The sequence below is a fragment of the Saccopteryx leptura genome, chromosome 7, assembly GCF_036850995.1.
Source record: "Saccopteryx leptura isolate mSacLep1 chromosome 7, mSacLep1_pri_phased_curated, whole genome shotgun sequence".
Lineage (NCBI taxonomy): Eukaryota > Metazoa > Chordata > Mammalia > Chiroptera > Emballonuridae > Saccopteryx > Saccopteryx leptura.
This window is the reverse complement of record NC_089509.1, coordinates 64,729,123-64,747,230: the sequence shown is the minus strand read 5'-3', so window position 1 is coordinate 64,747,230 and position 18,108 is coordinate 64,729,123. Positions and strand designations below refer to the sequence as shown.

The 18,108-nt window shown below is 42.1% G+C and overlaps 1 protein-coding gene across 1 annotated transcript in view; it reads left to right on the top strand.

Annotated features, from left to right (window-relative positions):
* Nucleotides 1-18,108, top strand: part of TTN (titin) — a 284,284-nt gene that overhangs the window by 257,003 nt on the left and 9,173 nt on the right. The window contains exons 285-307 of the mRNA XM_066346291.1: nucleotides 84-1,850; nucleotides 2,563-2,856; nucleotides 3,539-3,826; nucleotides 3,943-4,242; nucleotides 4,405-6,471; nucleotides 6,573-6,875; nucleotides 6,988-7,293; nucleotides 7,389-7,679; nucleotides 7,774-8,070; nucleotides 8,196-8,501; nucleotides 9,470-9,775; nucleotides 9,860-10,141; nucleotides 10,323-10,916; nucleotides 11,035-11,322; nucleotides 11,424-11,723; nucleotides 12,246-12,548; nucleotides 13,082-13,384; nucleotides 13,493-14,077; nucleotides 14,208-14,513; nucleotides 14,627-14,926; nucleotides 15,556-16,131; nucleotides 16,237-16,542; nucleotides 17,459-18,052. Of these exons, the coding sequence (XP_066202388.1) occupies nucleotides 84-1,850; nucleotides 2,563-2,856; nucleotides 3,539-3,826; nucleotides 3,943-4,242; nucleotides 4,405-6,471; nucleotides 6,573-6,875; nucleotides 6,988-7,293; nucleotides 7,389-7,679; nucleotides 7,774-8,070; nucleotides 8,196-8,501; nucleotides 9,470-9,775; nucleotides 9,860-10,141; nucleotides 10,323-10,916; nucleotides 11,035-11,322; nucleotides 11,424-11,723; nucleotides 12,246-12,548; nucleotides 13,082-13,384; nucleotides 13,493-14,077; nucleotides 14,208-14,513; nucleotides 14,627-14,926; nucleotides 15,556-16,131; nucleotides 16,237-16,542; nucleotides 17,459-18,052 (11,262 nt within the window). The remainder of the gene's footprint in view (nucleotides 1-83; nucleotides 1,851-2,562; nucleotides 2,857-3,538; nucleotides 3,827-3,942; nucleotides 4,243-4,404; nucleotides 6,472-6,572; nucleotides 6,876-6,987; nucleotides 7,294-7,388; nucleotides 7,680-7,773; nucleotides 8,071-8,195; nucleotides 8,502-9,469; nucleotides 9,776-9,859; nucleotides 10,142-10,322; nucleotides 10,917-11,034; nucleotides 11,323-11,423; nucleotides 11,724-12,245; nucleotides 12,549-13,081; nucleotides 13,385-13,492; nucleotides 14,078-14,207; nucleotides 14,514-14,626; nucleotides 14,927-15,555; nucleotides 16,132-16,236; nucleotides 16,543-17,458; nucleotides 18,053-18,108) is intronic.

The window sequence follows — 18,108 nt, the reverse complement described above, 5'->3', positions numbered from 1 at the left end:
TTTTGTTTTATTAGAGTACTTTCAGTAAACCATTCATTTTCTTGATTTAAAATTCATTGAGTATGTCCATTTTCTATCTACAGAGGAAGCAGAGATCGACCTAGATGTGGCTTTCAGAACCTCTATTGTAGCTAAAGCCGGTGAAGAGGTACAAGTATTCATACCCTTTAAAGGCAGGCCTCCACCTACTGTCACCTGGAGAAAAGATGAGAAGAATCTTGGCAGTGACGCCAGATACAGCATCCAAAACACTGATTCATCTTCATTGCTCATTATTCCTCAAGTGACTCGCAATGATACAGGAAAATATATTCTCACAATAGAAAATGGAGTTGGTGAACCAAAGTCTTCAACTGTCAGTGTTAAAGTGCTTGATACACCAGCCGCCTGCCAGAAACTTCAGCTTAAACATGTTTCTCAAGGCACGGTCACTTTGTTCTGGGATCCTCCTCTCATCGATGGGGGATCTCCCATTATTAATTATGTCATTCAAAAGAGAGATGCCACCAAGAGGACATGGTCTGCGGTGGCACACAAATGTTCTAGTACATCCTTTAAGGTAACAGATTTGTCAGAGAAAACTGCATTCTTCTTCAGAGTTCTTGCAGAAAATGAAATTGGACTTGGGGAACCATGTGAAACCACAGAGCCGGTGAAGGCCGCTGAGGTACCAGCTCCCGTCCGCGATCTCTCAGTAAAGGATTCAACAAAGACATCCGTTATCCTCAGCTGGACCAAGCCTGACTTTGATGGTGGTAGTATCATCACGGAATACGTTGTGGAAAGGAAAGGTAAAACAGAACAATCATGGTCACATGCTGGCATAAGTAAATCCTGTGAAATTGAGGTTGGCCAACTTAAAGAGCACTCAGAAATGGAATTCAGAGTGTCTGCCAAAAATGAGAAAGGACTGAGTGATCCTGTTGCTATTGGGCCGGTTACAGTGAAAGAACTTATCATTACACCTGAAGTTGACCTGTCAGATATCCCTGGGGCACAGGTTGCTGTGAGAATTGGGCATAACGTGCACCTTGAATTACCCTATAAAGGAAAACCCAAACCATCTATCAGTTGGATGAAAGATGGTTTGCCATTGAAAGAAAGTGAAAACGTTCGTCTCGGTAAAACTGAAAACAAAATTACTTTGAGTATTAAGAATGTCAAGAAGGAGAATGGAGGGAAATACAACATTATTCTTGATAATGCAGTTTGTAGAAGCTCAGTTCCTATCACAATCATCACGCTTGGCCCACCATCAAAGCCCAAAGGGCCCATTCGATTTGATGAAATCAAAGCCGACAGTGTCATCATGTCATGGGATGTGCCTGAAGATGACGGAGGAGGAGAAATCACTTGCTACAGCATCGAGAAACGGGAAGCTTCACAAACCAATTGGAAGATGGTGTGCTCTAGCGTTGCCAGGACAACTTTCAAAGTTCCTAATCTAGTCAAAGATGCTGAATACCAATTTAGAGTGAAGGCAGAAAACAGGTATGGAGTTAGCCAGCCACTTGTCTCAAACACTATTGTGGCAAAACATCAGTTCAGGATTCCTGGCCCCCCAGGAAAGCCAGTTATATACAATGTGACTTCTGATGGCATGTCACTAACATGGGATGCTCCAGTTTATAATGGTGGTTCAGAAGTTACTGGATTCCACGTTGAAAAGAAAGAAAGAAATAGCATCCTTTGGCAAAGAGTTAATACATCACCCATATCTGGAAGAGAATATAGAGCTACTGGACTAATAGAAGGCCTGGATTACCAGTTCCGTGTGTTTGCTGAAAATTCTGCTGGCCTAAGCTCACCTAGTGACCCAAGCAAATTTACCTTAGCTGTTTCCCCAGTAGGTAAGTGATTATTATTTAAATCTACTTAATTCAGCAACTATGTTAGCAGCAAGTAAATTTTTTTTTTTTGTATTTTTCTGAAGTTGGAAATGGGGAGGCAGTCAGACAGACTCCCGCATACGCCCAACCGGGATCCACCCGGCATGCCCACCAGGGGGCGATGCTCTGCCCACCTGGGGTGTCGCTCTGTTGCAACCAGAGCCATTCTAGCACCTGAGGCAGAGGCCACACAGAGCCATCCTCAGCACCCAGGCTAACTTTGCTCCAATGGAGCCTTGGCTGCAGGAGGGGAAGAAAGAGACAGAGAGGAAGGAAAGGGGGAGGGGTGGAGAAGCAGATGGGCGCCTCTCCTGTGTGCCCTGGCCAGGAATCAAACCCAGGACTCCTGCACGCCAAGCCGACGCTCTACCACTGAGCCAACTGGCCAAGGCCAGCAAGTAAATATTTAACACTGCTTTTCTTCCATGTGTCAACTTCTCACATATAGATCTTATCACTAGAGAGCTGGTCCAGTAAAGCAAGGGGGATAATTTTAAATCAGTCTGATAGAGTAATTTAAAGTTCTATTTAAAGATTGCAATACAAAACAGAAATTGAAATTAATGACTAAAATGAGCTTGTGGGATTTCTCCATTTTATTCTTTTCTTCCATCAATGACTAAGAGTTGATTACAGAAATAATGATGCATTTAACTTCCATATAATCTTTTAGACCCACCTGGCACTCCTGACTACATTGATGTCACCCGAGAAACCATCACGCTGAAATGGAACCCACCGTTGCGTGATGGAGGCAGTAAGATTGTGGCCTACAGCATTGAGAAACGGCAAGGGAGTGATCGCTGGGTTAGATGCAACTTTACCGATGTCTGTGAATGTCAGTACACAGTTACAGGACTTAGTCCTGGGGATCGGTATGAGTTCAGAATAATTGCAAGAAATGCCGTTGGCACTATAAGTCCTCCCTCACAGTCTTCTGGCATTATTATGACAAGGGACGAAAATGGTAAGCATTTACAACTGATTTCAAATAAAGCAAAGAGCATTCACATTTTTAAAAAATATTTTGGTCCTTGGTCTATAAAATGGGAACAGGAAAATCATTTCTTATAGTGTATCCAAGGTTGTTATGTGATGAATTAGATGATCTACCTTTTTGATGATGAGAAGAAAAAAAAAAGTAATTGGTATCTTTTTACTATGTCTATTATTTCACTCCATTCCCTTATAATAGATGTGAGTGGAAATGAGTTTTTACCTTTGTAACTTTAGACATTTATAATAAATGTAAAAAGGCTCTCAACAATAACCGGTTACTAAAATACAGCATACATCAATAGCACAATCAGCACCTTGCTTAAGTGCAGCTGATAGCCTCATGCAGGAACTTGTTTGAATACGGAGCAGTACTAGGATGTAAATAATCTGTAAATGTTTTGTTTCTCTTTTTAAAAATGGCAAGGCAAGAGTAATAACGTGATACACCTAACAAAGATAACCTAATAATATGCAAATGTTTAACTCCATAGTCTACATTCTCAATTATCAATCCTACTTTCAGCATAGCCTTCAGTAATACAGAATAAGCATTACCCTTCCAAGTTTATGATATGGTGCTAATAAAAAACATGTTCATTTATATCATTATTAAGCCAAATCAATACATATTATTTCTATTTCCTTTACAGTTCCACCAAGAGTGGAGTTTGGCCCTGAGTACTTTGATGGTGTCATTATTAAAGCTGGAGAGAGTCTTAGAATTAAAGCTCTGGTGCAAGGACGACCAGTACCTCGAGTAACTTGGTTCAAAGATGATGTAGAAATTGAAAAGAGGATGAATATGGAAATAACCGATGTCCTTGGATCCACCAGCCTCTTTGTTAGGGATGCTACTCGAGACCATCGTGGTGTATATAAAGTGGAAGCCAAAAATGTATCTGGCACCGCAAAAGCAGAAATCACAGTGAAAGTACAAGGTACTTCTAACATAGCTTCTTAGTCTTACAATTTATAGGACTTGGATTAGAGGAAGTCCTGATGGCATTTTAATGGAAAAGGAAAAAGGAACTAACTGTGGATATTTTTCTTACAGATACACCAGGAAAAGTAGTTGGGCCAATAAGATTCACCAATATTACCGGCGAGAAGATGACCCTGTGGTGGGATGCTCCGCTCAATGACGGCTGTGCTCCCGTCACTCACTACGTCATCGAAAAGCGGGAAACCAGCAGACTTGCTTGGGCGCTAATTGAGGATAATTGTGAAGCCCACAGCTATACTGCCATTAAACTAATACATGGCAATGAATACCAATTCCGTGTTTCTGCAGTTAACAAGTTTGGTGTTGGCAGGCCACTTGATTCTGACCCAGTGGTTGCTCAAATACAATACAGTGAGTGTCCATTTTTGTGAACTAGTACTATGTCATGAGATTAACTTCCGGCAAACATGTCTAATTGGTTTCTCTTTCTTTTCTTTCTTTCTTTCTTTCTTTCTTTCTTTCTTCCTCTTTCTTTCTTTCTTTCTTTTTTTTATTTATTTTTTTATTTTACAGCTATTCCTGATGCCCCTGGAATTCCAGAACCAAGTAACATAACAGGCAATAGCATTACCCTGACATGGGCAAGGCCAGAATCAGATGGTGGCAATGAAATTCAACATTATATTCTCGAAAGGAGAGAAAAGAAAAGCACACGATGGGTCAAAGTGGTGAGCAAACGACCAATCTCTGAGACAAGATTCAAAGTCACTGGTCTGATAGAGGGCAATGAATATGAATTCCGTGTCATGGCTGAAAATGCTGCAGGAGTAGGACCGGCCAGTGATATCTCAAGACTAATCAAATGTAGGGAGCCAGTCAGCCCACCAAGTGCTCCCTCTGTGGTCAAAGTGACAGACACATCAAAGACAACTGTGAGCTTAGAATGGTCTAAGCCCGTGTTTGATGGAGGCATGGAAATAATTGGGTATATTATTGAAATGTGCAAAGCTGACTTGGGAGACTGGCACAAGGTGAATACAGAAGCATGCGTGAAAACAAGATACACAGTCACGGATCTAGAAGCAGGTGAAGAATATAAATTCCGGGTCAGTGCCATCAATGGTGCTGGAAGAGGAGAGAGCTGTGAAGTAACTGGCACAATTAAAGCAGTTGACCGATTAACAGCCCCTGAGTTAGACATCGACGCAAACTTCAAGCAGACTCATGTTGTTAGAGCTGGGGCCAGTATCCGCCTCTTCATTGCCTACCAAGGTAGACCGGCTCCTACAGCTGTGTGGAGCAAACCTGACTCTGACCTTAGCATTCGCGCTGATATCCATATGACAGACTCCTTCAGCACCCTTACCGTGGAAAACTGCAACAGAAATGACGCAGGCAAATATACCCTTACCGTGGAAAACAGCAGCGGCAGTAAGTCAATCACATTCACCGTCAAGGTGCTAGACACTCCGGGGCCACCTGGCCCGATTACCTTCAAGGATGTGACCCGGGGATCTGTTACACTGATGTGGGATGCCCCTCTCCTTGATGGTGGTGCCCGAATCCATCACTATGTGGTAGAGAAACGAGAAGCAAGTCGCCGTAGCTGGCAGGTTATCAGTGAAAAATGCACTCGTCAGATCCTCAAGGTCAGTGACCTGGCAGAAGGTGTTCCGTACTATTTCCGTGTTTCTGCAGAAAATGAGTATGGTGTTGGTGAACCCTATGAAATGCCAGAACCAATCATGGCCACAGAACAACCTGCTCCACCGAGGAGACTTGATGTCGTTGACACAAGCAAATCCTCTGCAGTTTTGGCTTGGCTTAAACCTGACCATGATGGAGGCAGCCGGATCACTGGCTACCTGCTCGAAATGAGACAAAAGGGATCTGACTTCTGGGTTGAAGCTGGTCACACCAAACTGCTGACTTTCACAGTGGAGCACCTGGTTGAGAACACTGAGTATGAATTCCGTGTGAAGGCCAAGAATGACGCTGGCTACAGTGAACCAAGGGAGGCCTTCTCTTCCGTCATCATCAAGGAGCCTCAAATTGAGCCCACTGCTGACCTCACCGGAATTACCAATCAGCTCATAACTTGCAAAGCAGGAAGTGCCTTTACCATTGATGTGCCAATCAGTGGTCGTCCTGCCCCCAAAGTGATATGGAAGCTGGAAGAAATGAGACTCAAGGAGACAGATCGAATGAGTATCACAACAACAAAAGACAGAACCACCTTGTCTGTAAAGGACAGCATGAGAGGTGACTCTGGAAGATACTTCTTGACCCTGGAAAACACAGCTGGAGTTAAAACATTTACCATAACAGTTGTGGTCATCGGAAGGCCAGGTCCAGTAACCGGTCCTATTGAAGTTTCATCTGTCTCAGCTGAATCATGTGTCCTTTCGTGGGCTGAACCTAAAGACGATGGAGGCACCGAGATAACCAATTACATCGTTGAAAAGCGGGAGTCAGGCACAACAGCCTGGCAGCTTGTCAATTCCAGTGTCAAGCGCACTCAGATTAAAATCACTCATCTAACCAAATACATGGAATATTGTTTCCGGGTCAGTTCAGAGAACAGATTTGGTGTCAGCAAGCCTCTAGAATCAGCACCAATAGTTGCTGAGCATCCATTTGGTAAGAAAAATAAAAAGCATACTTCAACGTCTCTATTATTAAATATTTCCCCTGAAGTTTAAAAAATTATATTCTTATTCGATACCTCTGTTTATATTTAGTTCCACCAAGTGCTCCTACCAGACCTGAAGTTACCTATGTGTCAGCCAATGCCATGTCTATCCGTTGGGAAGAACCCTATCATGATGGTGGCAGTAAAATCATTGGCTACTGGGTGGAGAAGAAAGAACGTAACACCATTCTTTGGGTGAAAGAAAACAAAGTGCCATGCTTAGAGTGCAACTACAAAGTGACCAGTTTGGTGGAAGGACTGGAATATCAGTTCCGAACATATGCACTCAATGCCGCAGGTGTTAGCAAAGCCAGCGAAGCCTCAAGACCTGTGATGGCTCAAAATCCAGTTGGTATGTGTCAGAATTTAAGGGTACATTTGTTTATTATTATTAGCATTATGATTATTGGTACTGGTAGAATTCAGAGTTGTATTTTTTAACATTATTTTTGCACCCCTTCCAGATGCACCAGGAAGACCTGAGGTGACAGATGTCACAAGATCGACAGTGTCACTGATTTGGTCTGCCCCAATATATGATGGAGGCAGCAAGGTTGTGGGCTACATTATAGAGCGTAAGCCAGTCAGTGAGGTTGGAGATGGTCGCTGGCTGAAATGCAACTATACCATCGTATCGGACAATTTCTTCACCGTGACCGCTCTAAGTGAAGGAGATAGTTACGAATTCCGTGTGTTGGCCAAGAATGCAGCGGGCGTAATTAGCAAAGGATCAGAATCGACAGGCCCCATCACTTGCCGAGATGAATATGGTAAAAAATGTTCAATGTTCTCCTTTTAAACTTATCACAATTTATGTGAAAATAAACTGTCATATATTCATTCACATCTGTTTTGCCTATGACAGCTCCACCCAAGGCTGAACTAGATGCCAGGTTACAGGGCGATCTGGTGACCATCCGAGCAGGCTCAGATCTTGTTCTTGATGCTGCTGTTGGTGGCAAACCTGAACCCAAAATTATCTGGACCAAAGGGGACAAGGAACTAGATCTCTGTGAAAAAGTCTCTTTACAGTATACTGGCAAGCGAGCAACTGCTGTGATCAAGTTCTGTGACAGAAGTGACAGTGGGAAATACACCTTAACCGTAAAGAATGCCAGTGGGACCAAGGCCGTGTCTGTCCTGGTCAAAGTGCTTGGTAAGCATGTCAAATGTCCTTTATTTGAATAGTGCTTTCAAGGGTGGGCAGGAAGAAAGATAGTCATCACTGCTTGTCATTACACCTGTTTCAGATTCCCCTGGCCCATGTGGGAATTTCAGCATCAGCAGAGTAACAGAGGAGAAGTGCACATTAGCCTGGAGCCTTCCCCAGGAAGATGGAGGAGCAGCAATTACTCACTACATTGTAGAAAGACGCGAGACTAGCAGACTCAACTGGGTGATTGTTGAAGGCGAATGTTCCACCCTCTCCTATGTAGTTACCAGACTCATCAAGAACAATGAATACCTATTCCGAGTGCGGGCAGTAAACAAATATGGCCCTGGTGTGCCTACTGAATCACAACCAATTGTAGCCAGAAACTCCTTCAGTGAGTATGAAGACTTTTAAACAACTTGGAAGTTGTTGGGACCGGAAGGGGTGGGGGAGGGCAGCTATGTCCATAGTGACTTGGTGCAATTCTGATTATATTTTTTTCCGTAAAAATATAAACAGCTATTCCATCACAACCTGGCATACCTGAAGAAGTTGGAGCTGGCAAAGAGCATATCATTATTCAGTGGCTAAAACCTGAATCCGATGGTGGCAATGAGATCAGCAACTACCTAGTGGACAAACGTGAGAAGAAGAGCTTGCGTTGGACACGTGTCAACAAAGACTATGTGGTGTATGATACCAGGCTGAAGGTCACTGGCCTGATGGAAGGTTGTGATTACCAATTCCGGGTGACCGCAGTGAATGCTGCTGGTAACAGTGAACCCAGCGAAGCTTCCAACTTTATCTCATGCAGAGAACCATCATGTGAGTTTCAAGAATCATATATAAACTTAATAACCATCAAAACTATATTATAAATAATTTCCTGAAATGCCACTTCCTAGAATTTGTATAATAGTCTAGAAAAACATATGCTTATTAAAAGGATTTTAAATATAACCTAAGTCAAGAGAACATGTTTACTACTTCTGTTGATAAGTTGGCAATAGCTGAAAATTGTTGCAGTATTTTCCAATCTATGCGAAAAATATAGCCTGACCAGATGGTGGTGCAGTGGATACAGTGTCGAACTGGGACACGGAGGACCCGGGTTCCCGGGTTCGAAACCCCGAGGTCGCCAGCTTGAGAAAAATATATTGTTCTACTACCAATATGAAAAGGATGTATTTTATAAATCTCCCAAAGAATGGAGAAAATGCATTGTGGTGATAACAGTTACTGAAAAGAAAAAAGACAAGGTCTATTTTAAGAAAAGGCTTAGCAGAGCATAGTTTCTAGTACTTTAATAAGTATCTAACAAAATAATTCTCAAAAGAACTTCAAAAGAAATGTTAAATCTTTGTTAGAGTTAGAACCAAAGAATAAATCACTGGGACTGAATAGGAGAAGTAGAAGAAACTGATTTCTATACTCATTGTCACCTATAGAGGTGACAAGTGATATTAACCCTGGGAAAGCTGAGCAATAAAGAAAAGTCCCTGAGAAGGGATATGTAACAGTCACCTTAGCTAGAAGAACACAGCATAGCTAGCAAAGCAGCATGAAAGAAACATCTACCTTTTCAAAGAAGTTTAATTCTTAATAATAATAATAACAGTGACAATATAGCAGACAATGCTGCCCAGTAATGTCAGAAGAGCCCAGTTACAAAGGTTATCTTGGTGGGTGTGGACAAAGAACAATAGTGTTTGTGACTCTTGAAAACCAAAAATACAAATCTCAAAGCTTTCTTATTTGTATAATACCTGTATCCCCCTTTCAAAATTCCATAGATACCCCTGGACCACCTTCTGCTCCCAGAGTTGTGGATACCACCAAGCACAGCATTAGTGTGGCATGGACCAAGCCCATGTATGACGGTGGTGCTGACATCATAGGATATGTTCTTGAAATGCAAGAGAAGGACACTGATCAGTGGTACCGAGTGCATACCAATGCCACAGTAAGAAATACTGAATTCACTGTGACCAATCTTAAAATGGGCCAGAAATACTCCTTCAGAGTTGCTGCTGTGAATGTGAAGGGTATGAGTGAATACAGCGAGTCAACTGCCGAAATTGAGCCTGTGGAAAGACTAGGTATTTATCATATCAGCTTTTAGGTGATTGTTTTTTCATCATAGCTGTTCATGAGTTAATTAAGTTTTGACATTTACTTTACAGAAATACCAGATCTTGAGCTTGCAGATGACTTAAAGAAGACTGTGACCATCAGAGCTGGAGCCTCGTTGCGCCTGATGGTGTCTGTATCTGGAAGACCACCTCCTGTCATAACCTGGAACAAGAAGGGCATTGACCTTGCAAACCGGGCAATTATTGACACCACTGAGAGCTACTCTTTACTCATTGTGGACAAAGTCAACCGGTACGATGCTGGAAAATACACTATTGAAGCCGAAAATCAGTCTGGCAAGAAATCAGCAACGGTCCTTGTTAAAGTATACGGTAAGTATTTGTCTGAAAATGATGATGCTATGAGCAGATTCTCTAAAAGAGATACACCTTGACCTATGATTGGTCAGCACTCTAGAGAGGAACTATGTTGAGTATAGTGTCCTGCAAAAAAAGAAAATCCATCAACCAATCAAGCAAATAAAAGGTATGTATCTTTCCTTCTACGTTTTAGATACTCCCGGTCCCTGTCCTTCAGTGACAGTTAAGGAAGTATCACGAGATTCTGTGACCATTACTTGGGAAATCCCCACAATTGATGGTGGAGCTCCAGTCAACAACTACATTATTGAGAAGCGGGAAGCTGCCATGAGAGCATTCAAAACAGTAACTACCAAATGCAGCAAGACACTTTACCGCATTTCTGGACTTATGGAAGGAACCATGTACTATTTCAGAGTGTTGCCAGAAAATATTTATGGTATCGGAGAGCCATGTGAAACATCTGATGCTGTTCTGGTCTCAGAAGTGCCTACAGTACCTACGAAACTGGAAGTGGCAGATGTCACCAAATCAACTGTTACCCTAGCCTGGGAAAAACCACTCTATGATGGTGGCAGCCGACTCACTGGATATGTTCTTGAGGCCTGCAAACCTGGCACTGAGAGATGGATGAAAGTTGTCACCTTAAAACCCACAGTCCTGGAACACACTGTTACTTCCCTAAATGAAGGTGAAGAGTACTTATTTAGAGTAAGGGCACAAAATGAGAAAGGCGTGTCAGAACCAAGAGAGATCGTCACCGCCGTAACTGTACATGACCTCAGAGGTATGTACCAAATCACCATAAAATGGTAATAGTAAAATTAAAAAAAACATTCAGACTTCATGACACTTTGTCATTAGAAGTAATGCTTAAGAATAAATTCCTAATTTCTCTCTCATAGTGTTGCCAACAATTGATCTTTCTACGATGCCTCAAAAGACCATCCACGTCCCAGCTGGCAGACCAATAGAGCTGGTGATACCAATTGCTGGCCGTCCACCTCCTGTGGCTTCATGGTTCTTTGCTGGTTCTAAACTTAAAGAATCAGACCGGGTCACAGTTGAAACTCATACAAAAGAAACAAAACTAACCATCCGTGAAACCACTATCAGAGACACTGGAGAATATACTCTTGAATTGAAAAATGTAACTGGAACTACTTCAGAGACCATTAAAGTTATCATTCTTGGTAAGGATGTGTAACAAAAACAGATGCATGTTGTTGTTGATGTTCAGTCACCCAAGTTTGATTTGAAGTAAAAATTTCTTGGATTTCTTTTCCTTTCATAGACAAGCCTGGTCCACCAACTGGGCCTATCAAGGTTGATGAAATTGATGCTACTTCAGTTACCGTTTCCTGGGAACCACCTGAATTGGATGGTGGTGCTCCACTGAGTGGTTATGTGGTAGAACAACGTGATGCCCATCGTCCGGGATGGCTGCCAGTGTCTGAATCAGTGACTAGAACAACATTTAAGTTTTCCAGACTTACGGAAGGAAATGAGTATGTGTTCCGAGTGGCTGCAACAAACCGCTTCGGGATTGGCTCTTACTTGCAGTCTGAGGTCATAGAATGTCGCAGCAGCATCAGTAAGTTCTTAGACCCTTCCTCCATTCTCCCTACCTCTGATTCTGAGTGTTAACAAAAAGAAATCTGCTTTTAACATGCCCCAATGTAAGTAAAACTAGGTCACAAAATTAACCCAGGGTCTTTCTAAAGTTTCTACCTCTTTTCTTGAAGGTTATCAACATGGTTAGATTTCTTTCTTTTCTTCTCTTCTTTCTTTCTTTCTTTTTTTCTTTCTTTCTTTCTTTTTTTCTTTCCTTTTCTTAATAAAAGAAATTGAGGAGAAGGGTAAATGAAAGGGAGTGAGGGAGGAAAGGAAGGGCAGGCTGGCTATGTTAAATGAGAAAAAACAAAGAATGCATGCTTAATAAATGGTTCTAAAATTAAAGAAAATGAAGAACAGCATGAAAAGTACAAAAATGAAAACACAGGAAAATAGAGGAGTCCTATATACCATTTAAGAAGGTAACACCAATACAAATGTATGCGTCTTTATTTTAATTTATTCATATTGCCATAATGTGTTCCCCTCTGCCTTGCTGCAGGTGTTCCTGGCCCTCCAGAAACACTGCAGATATTTGACGTCTCCCGTGACGGCATGACACTTACCTGGTATCCACCAGAAGATGACGGTGGCTCCCAAGTGACTGGATATATTGTGGAGCGCAAAGAAGTGAGAGCAGACCGATGGGTTCGTGCAAATAAAGTACCAGTGACAATGACACGGTACCGCTCCACAGGTCTTATTGAAGGCTTAGAATATGAACACCGTGTCACAGCCATTAATATGAGAGGGACCGGAAAACCAAGCCGTCCTTCCAAGCCCGTCGTTGCCATGGATCCAATTGGTAATACATTTTGTATAGTCAAACATAGTAAACATTGAGGTATAGTTTAACATAGTAAAATTCACCCTTTTGAAAGTCTGTAAGTTTTGAAAGTTGCACTGTTGTATCACTACCACCACAGTCAAAATATAGAATACACCCATCAGCCCAAAAAGTTTGCTTATATCTCTTTGTCATCGGTTCCCTCTCCACTCCAGTCTCTAGGAGCTTTTGGCAAATAGCTTTTATAGTCTTCTCTTGAGCCTGGTTTCCCCTCTTTATATTGGAACTCCAGTTAAAATTTTAAAGCAAGTTAATATTTCAGAAAGCACATTAAGAACTGATGATAAATCTAAGGTAGTAGTAGTGACTGTAAATAAAGTATATTTAAGACAAAGGAAAAAAAATAAGAACTTGAAGTATTTATAAAATGAATGAATTTTTTTTACAAAACAAAATATATTCTAAAACTAACAGCCCACATTTCCACAACTCAGTGGATGTTTCAGGTAGCAACTTTAACAAGTATACTGTTATCTTCTTCTTATTCCCAGCTCCTCCAGGAAAACCACAAAACCCAAGAGTTACTGATACAACAAGGACATCAGTTTCCCTGGCCTGGAGTGTTCCGGACGATGAAGGAGGGTCTAAAGTTACAGGCTACTTGATTGAAATGCAGAAAGTAGATCAACATGAATGGACCAAATGTAACACCACCCCAACCAAGATTCGGGAATATACTCTAACACACCTACCTCAGGGCGCTGAATACAGATTCCGTGTGCTAGCCTGTAATGCGGGTGGACCCGGGGAGCCTGCTGAGGTCCCAGGCACAGTCAAGGTCACCGAAATGCTTGGTAAGAGATACAGTCATTTACTTCCTGTTATGACTGCCTTAAGACTTACTTCCTCTCCCCTCCCCACCCCCCCCAAATGCTAATTGTAGCCCTACCTTTTTTCCACAGAATATCCTGATTATGAACTTGATGAAAGATACCAAGAAGGTATCTTTGTAAGACAAGGCGGAGTCATCAGACTTACCATTCCAATCAAAGGAAAACCATACCCAATATGTAAATGGACCAAAGAAGGCCAAGATATTAGTAAGCGTGCCATGATCGCAACCTCTGAAACACACACTGACCTTGTAATCAAAGAAGCGGTCAGGGATGACTCTGGCACTTATGACCTGGTTCTGGAAAACAAATGTGGCAAGAAGGCTGTTTATATCAAGGTCAGGGTGATAGGAAGTCCTAACACTCCAGAAGGACCACTTGAATATGATGACATACAAGCTCGCTCTGTAAGGGTCAGCTGGAGACCCCCTGCCGATGATGGCGGTGCCGACATCTTAGGCTACATCCTCGAGAGACGAGAAGTACCTAAAGCCGCCTGGTATACCGTTGATTCCAGAGTCAAAGGTACATCTCTGGTGGTAAAAGGCCTCAAAGAAAATGTGGAATACCATTTTCGTGTTTCAGCAGAAAACCAATTCGGCATCAGCAAACCCCTGAAATCCGAGGAACCAGTCATACCAAAAACACCCCTCAGTAAGTGCTCTTCCACCCACAACATTGCAAAAGTTCTTTCAGTACTCTTTTGTTTTGAAATAAAAGCTATCAGCTCACAAGATTTGGGACTAGACTCTAACACATATGTACTTTCCACTTACATCCTTAGATCCTCCAGAGCCTCCAAGCAATCCTCCAGAAATACTCGATGTGACCAAGAGTTCTGTCAGCCTGTCCTGGTCCCGTCCCAAAGACGACGGTGGGTCTCGAGTCACAGGCTACTACATCGAACGTAAGGAGACGTCCACTGAAAAGTGGGTCAGGCACAACAAGACTCAGATAACGACCACAATGTACACTGTCACCGGGCTTGTTCCTGATGCTGAATATCAGTTCCGCATTATTGCACAGAATGATGTTGGCCTCAGTGAGACCAGCCCTGCTTCTGAACCAGTGATTTGCAAAGATCCATTTGGTAAGGAGAGAATTCTGGAGGGGTTAAAATCAAAGAGGCAAGCCATATTCGATCTTTTTTTTATTTTCAGCAATATAGCTGATTCCCTTTTTGATTGTTTTTAAATCTTTCAGATAAGCCAAGCCAACCTGGAGAACTTGAGATTCTTTCAATATCCAAAGATAGTGTCACTCTACAGTGGGAGAAACCTGAATGTGATGGTGGCAAAGACATTCTTGGATACTGGATTGAATATAGACAATCTGGAGACAGTGCCTGGAAGAAGAGCAATAAGGACCGAATCAAGGACAGGCAGTTCACAATAGGGGGTTTGCTGGAAGCTACTGAATATGAATTTAGAGTTTTTGCTGAGAATGAGGCTGGGCTTAGCAGACCTCGAAGAACTGCTATGTCTGTAAAGACCAAACTAACATGTAAGTAGCTATTACTTCTCTGCTTTTGATTTACAAACGAAGTAACATGTTATGGCTAATTCTTCCTCTATGCTAAATAGATCTTGAGAAAGCTTTACTGGTGAGCAAGTATTTGGAAAGAATTACTTACTCTGGCATATGCATGCACAAGGATTCATAGATAGGTTCTATAGGAAGATATTCCAGGAACATAAACTCATTAGGCGTTCAGGGCAGTGAACTGAGAACATTACTAGAGCAATATCTCCCTCAAATGCAATGGAGTGTTTTTATAGTCCAAACAAGACTTGAAGGGTCAACAAATGTACCTCACTTCAGTGAACCTAAGTAAGGGCAAAGATACTACAGATTTATAGAGAGAATTCTTACTTCCCAAAACTCTATGCATCGTTAATGCCTTCCAATCATAAAGAGAAAAGTTACTCTGCATAGTAATGTGCTCATAGAATCCCTATATTCCATAGGACCCCAGGAAAATCACTGCAAAGAGTTTTTAAGAATTAGACTCATGTAAATCATGGTTTCTAATAAAGTGTTAGTCAATAAGATAAATTCATTCCTGATATGCAAGGACAGAAGATTATAGCAACAGTAGTAACAATAACACATTATCATTATCTTTCCTTCAGCTGGAGAGGCCCCAGGAGTACGCAAAGAAATGGAGGATGTTACCACCAAACTGGGTGAAGCTGCTCAACTCTCATGCCAGATCCTTGGAAGACCTCTTCCCGACATTAAATGGTACCGATTTGGTAAGGAGCTTGTACAAAGCCGGAAGTACAAAATGTCTTCAGATGGACGCACACATACCCTGACAGTAATGACAGAGGAACAAGAAGATGAAGGCATTTATACCTGCATAGCTACTAATGAGGTTGGAGAGGTAGAAACCAGTAGTAAGCTTCTCTTGCAAGCAACACCACAGTTCCATCCCGGTTACCCACTGAAAGAGAAATATTATGGTGCTGTGGGTTCAACACTTCGACTGCATGTTATGTACATTGGTCGTCCAGTACCTGCTATCACTTGGTTCCGCGGCCAAAAACTTTTGCAAAACACAGAAAACACTACTATTGAAAACACTGAGCACTACACTCATCTCGTCATGAAGAATGTCCAACGGAAGACCCACGCTGGAAAATACAAAGTCCAGCTCAGCAATGTCTTTGGAACAGTCGATGCTATCCTTGATGTGGAAGTACAAGGTATTTGATTTTCATTTTCATTGGGATTTTTGTTTTTGTTTTAAAAGGAAAAGATCTTGGGAGACACACTACAAAAACCACTACTACTGTATTTTCCCCCAACAGATAAACCAGACAAACCTGTAGGACCAATCGTGATTGAAGCTCTGTTAAAGAACTCTGTAGTGATCAGCTGGAAGCCACCGGAAGATGATGGAGGCTCCTGGATCACCAATTATGTGGTGGAAAAATGTGAGGCCAAGGAAGGGGCTGAATGGCAATTGGTGTCTTCAGCCATCTCCGTGACAACCTGTAGAATTGTAAACCTCACAGAAAATGCTGGCTACTACTTCCGGGTTTCGGCTCAGAATACTTTTGGCATTAGTGAACCTCTAGAAGTCTCCTCAGTTGTGATCATTAAGAGTCCATTTGGTGAGTACAACTTCCTGTGTAACCTCTACAATCTTCATATGGCAAAATTCTTTACATAAAAATATCTTTACATAAAACTTTAACGGAAATAAATTTTGGAAGGAAATAAAGATTCAAGTAAAGCACAAGGACCTTTTATTTCTCTTAGCTTGAATTGATGCATATCTAAAAAAGCAAAAACGGGGTTGTCAAAAGTAGCTTTACAGTTCTTTGTATGGAAAATAATACAATAATTAATAAGTAATAATTCAAGAATGTTTTGTGTTCTCATAAGTGTAAACCTACTTTTTCCCACCCCTGTATATATCTTATCCCTTCTTTTTTTTTTTTTTTTTTTTCTTTTCATTTTTCTGAAGCTGGAAACAGGGAGAGACAGTCAGACAGACTCCCGCATGCGCCCGACCGGGATCCACCCGGCACGCCCACCAGGGGCGACGCTCTGCCCACCAGGGGGCGATGCTCTGCCCATCCTGGGCGTCGCCATGTTGCGACCAGAGCCACTCTAGCGCCTGAGGCAGAGGCCACAGAGCCATCCCCAGCGCCCGGACCATCTTTGCTCCAATGGAGCCTTGGCTGCGGGAGGGGAAGAGAGAGACAGAGAGAAAAGCGCGGCGGAGGGGTGGAGAAGCAAATGGGCGCTTCTCCTGTGTGCCCTGGCCGAGAATCGAACCCGGGTCCTCCGCACGCTAGGCCGACGCTCTACCGCTGAGCCAACCGGCCAGGGCCTTATCTTATCCCTTCTTATTTAAAAAGGAATTCTGTTTTGATAACTCTCTTAGCATAAAATAATAAATTCATTTTTTAGAACAGTTATTCTTGATAGAATTTTGAATTCATAACATTATTTTAAATAAGCTTTTAATAAAGCTGCACATTTTACCTCATGACTCAACTCCTTTTTGTCTGTTTTAAACAGAAAAGCCAGGTGCTCCTGGCAAGCCAGCTATTACTGCTATCACAAAAGACTCTTGTGTTGTGGCTTGGAAGCCACCTGCCAGTGATGGTGGTGCAAAAGTTAGAAATTACTATCTTGAGAAGCGTGAAAAGAAGCAGAATAAATGGATTGCAGTGACAACAGAAGAGATTAGAGAAACTGTCTTCTCAGTGCAAAACCTTATTGAAGGTCTTGAATATGAGTTCCGTGTGAAGTGTGAAAACCTAGGCGGAGAAAGCGAATGGAGTGAAATATCAGAACCTGTTACTCCCAAATCTGATGTCCCAATTCAGGCACCACACTTTAAAGAGGAACTAAGAAATCTGAATGTCAGATACCAGAGCAATGCTACTTTGGTCTGCAAAGTGACTGGCCATCCAAAACCTGTTGTGAAATGGTACAGACAAGGCAAAGAAATCATTGCAGATGGATTAAAGTATAGTATTCAAGAGTTTAAGGGTGGCTACCATCAACTCGTTATTGCAAGTGTCACGGATGATGATGCTACAGTTTACCAAGTCAGAGCTACCAACCAAGGGGGATCTGTATCTGGCACTGCCTCCCTGGAAGTGGAAGGTAAAAACTTAGCAAATATATGTTTGGTGTTAGATGACACATTTTTAATTGGAGGG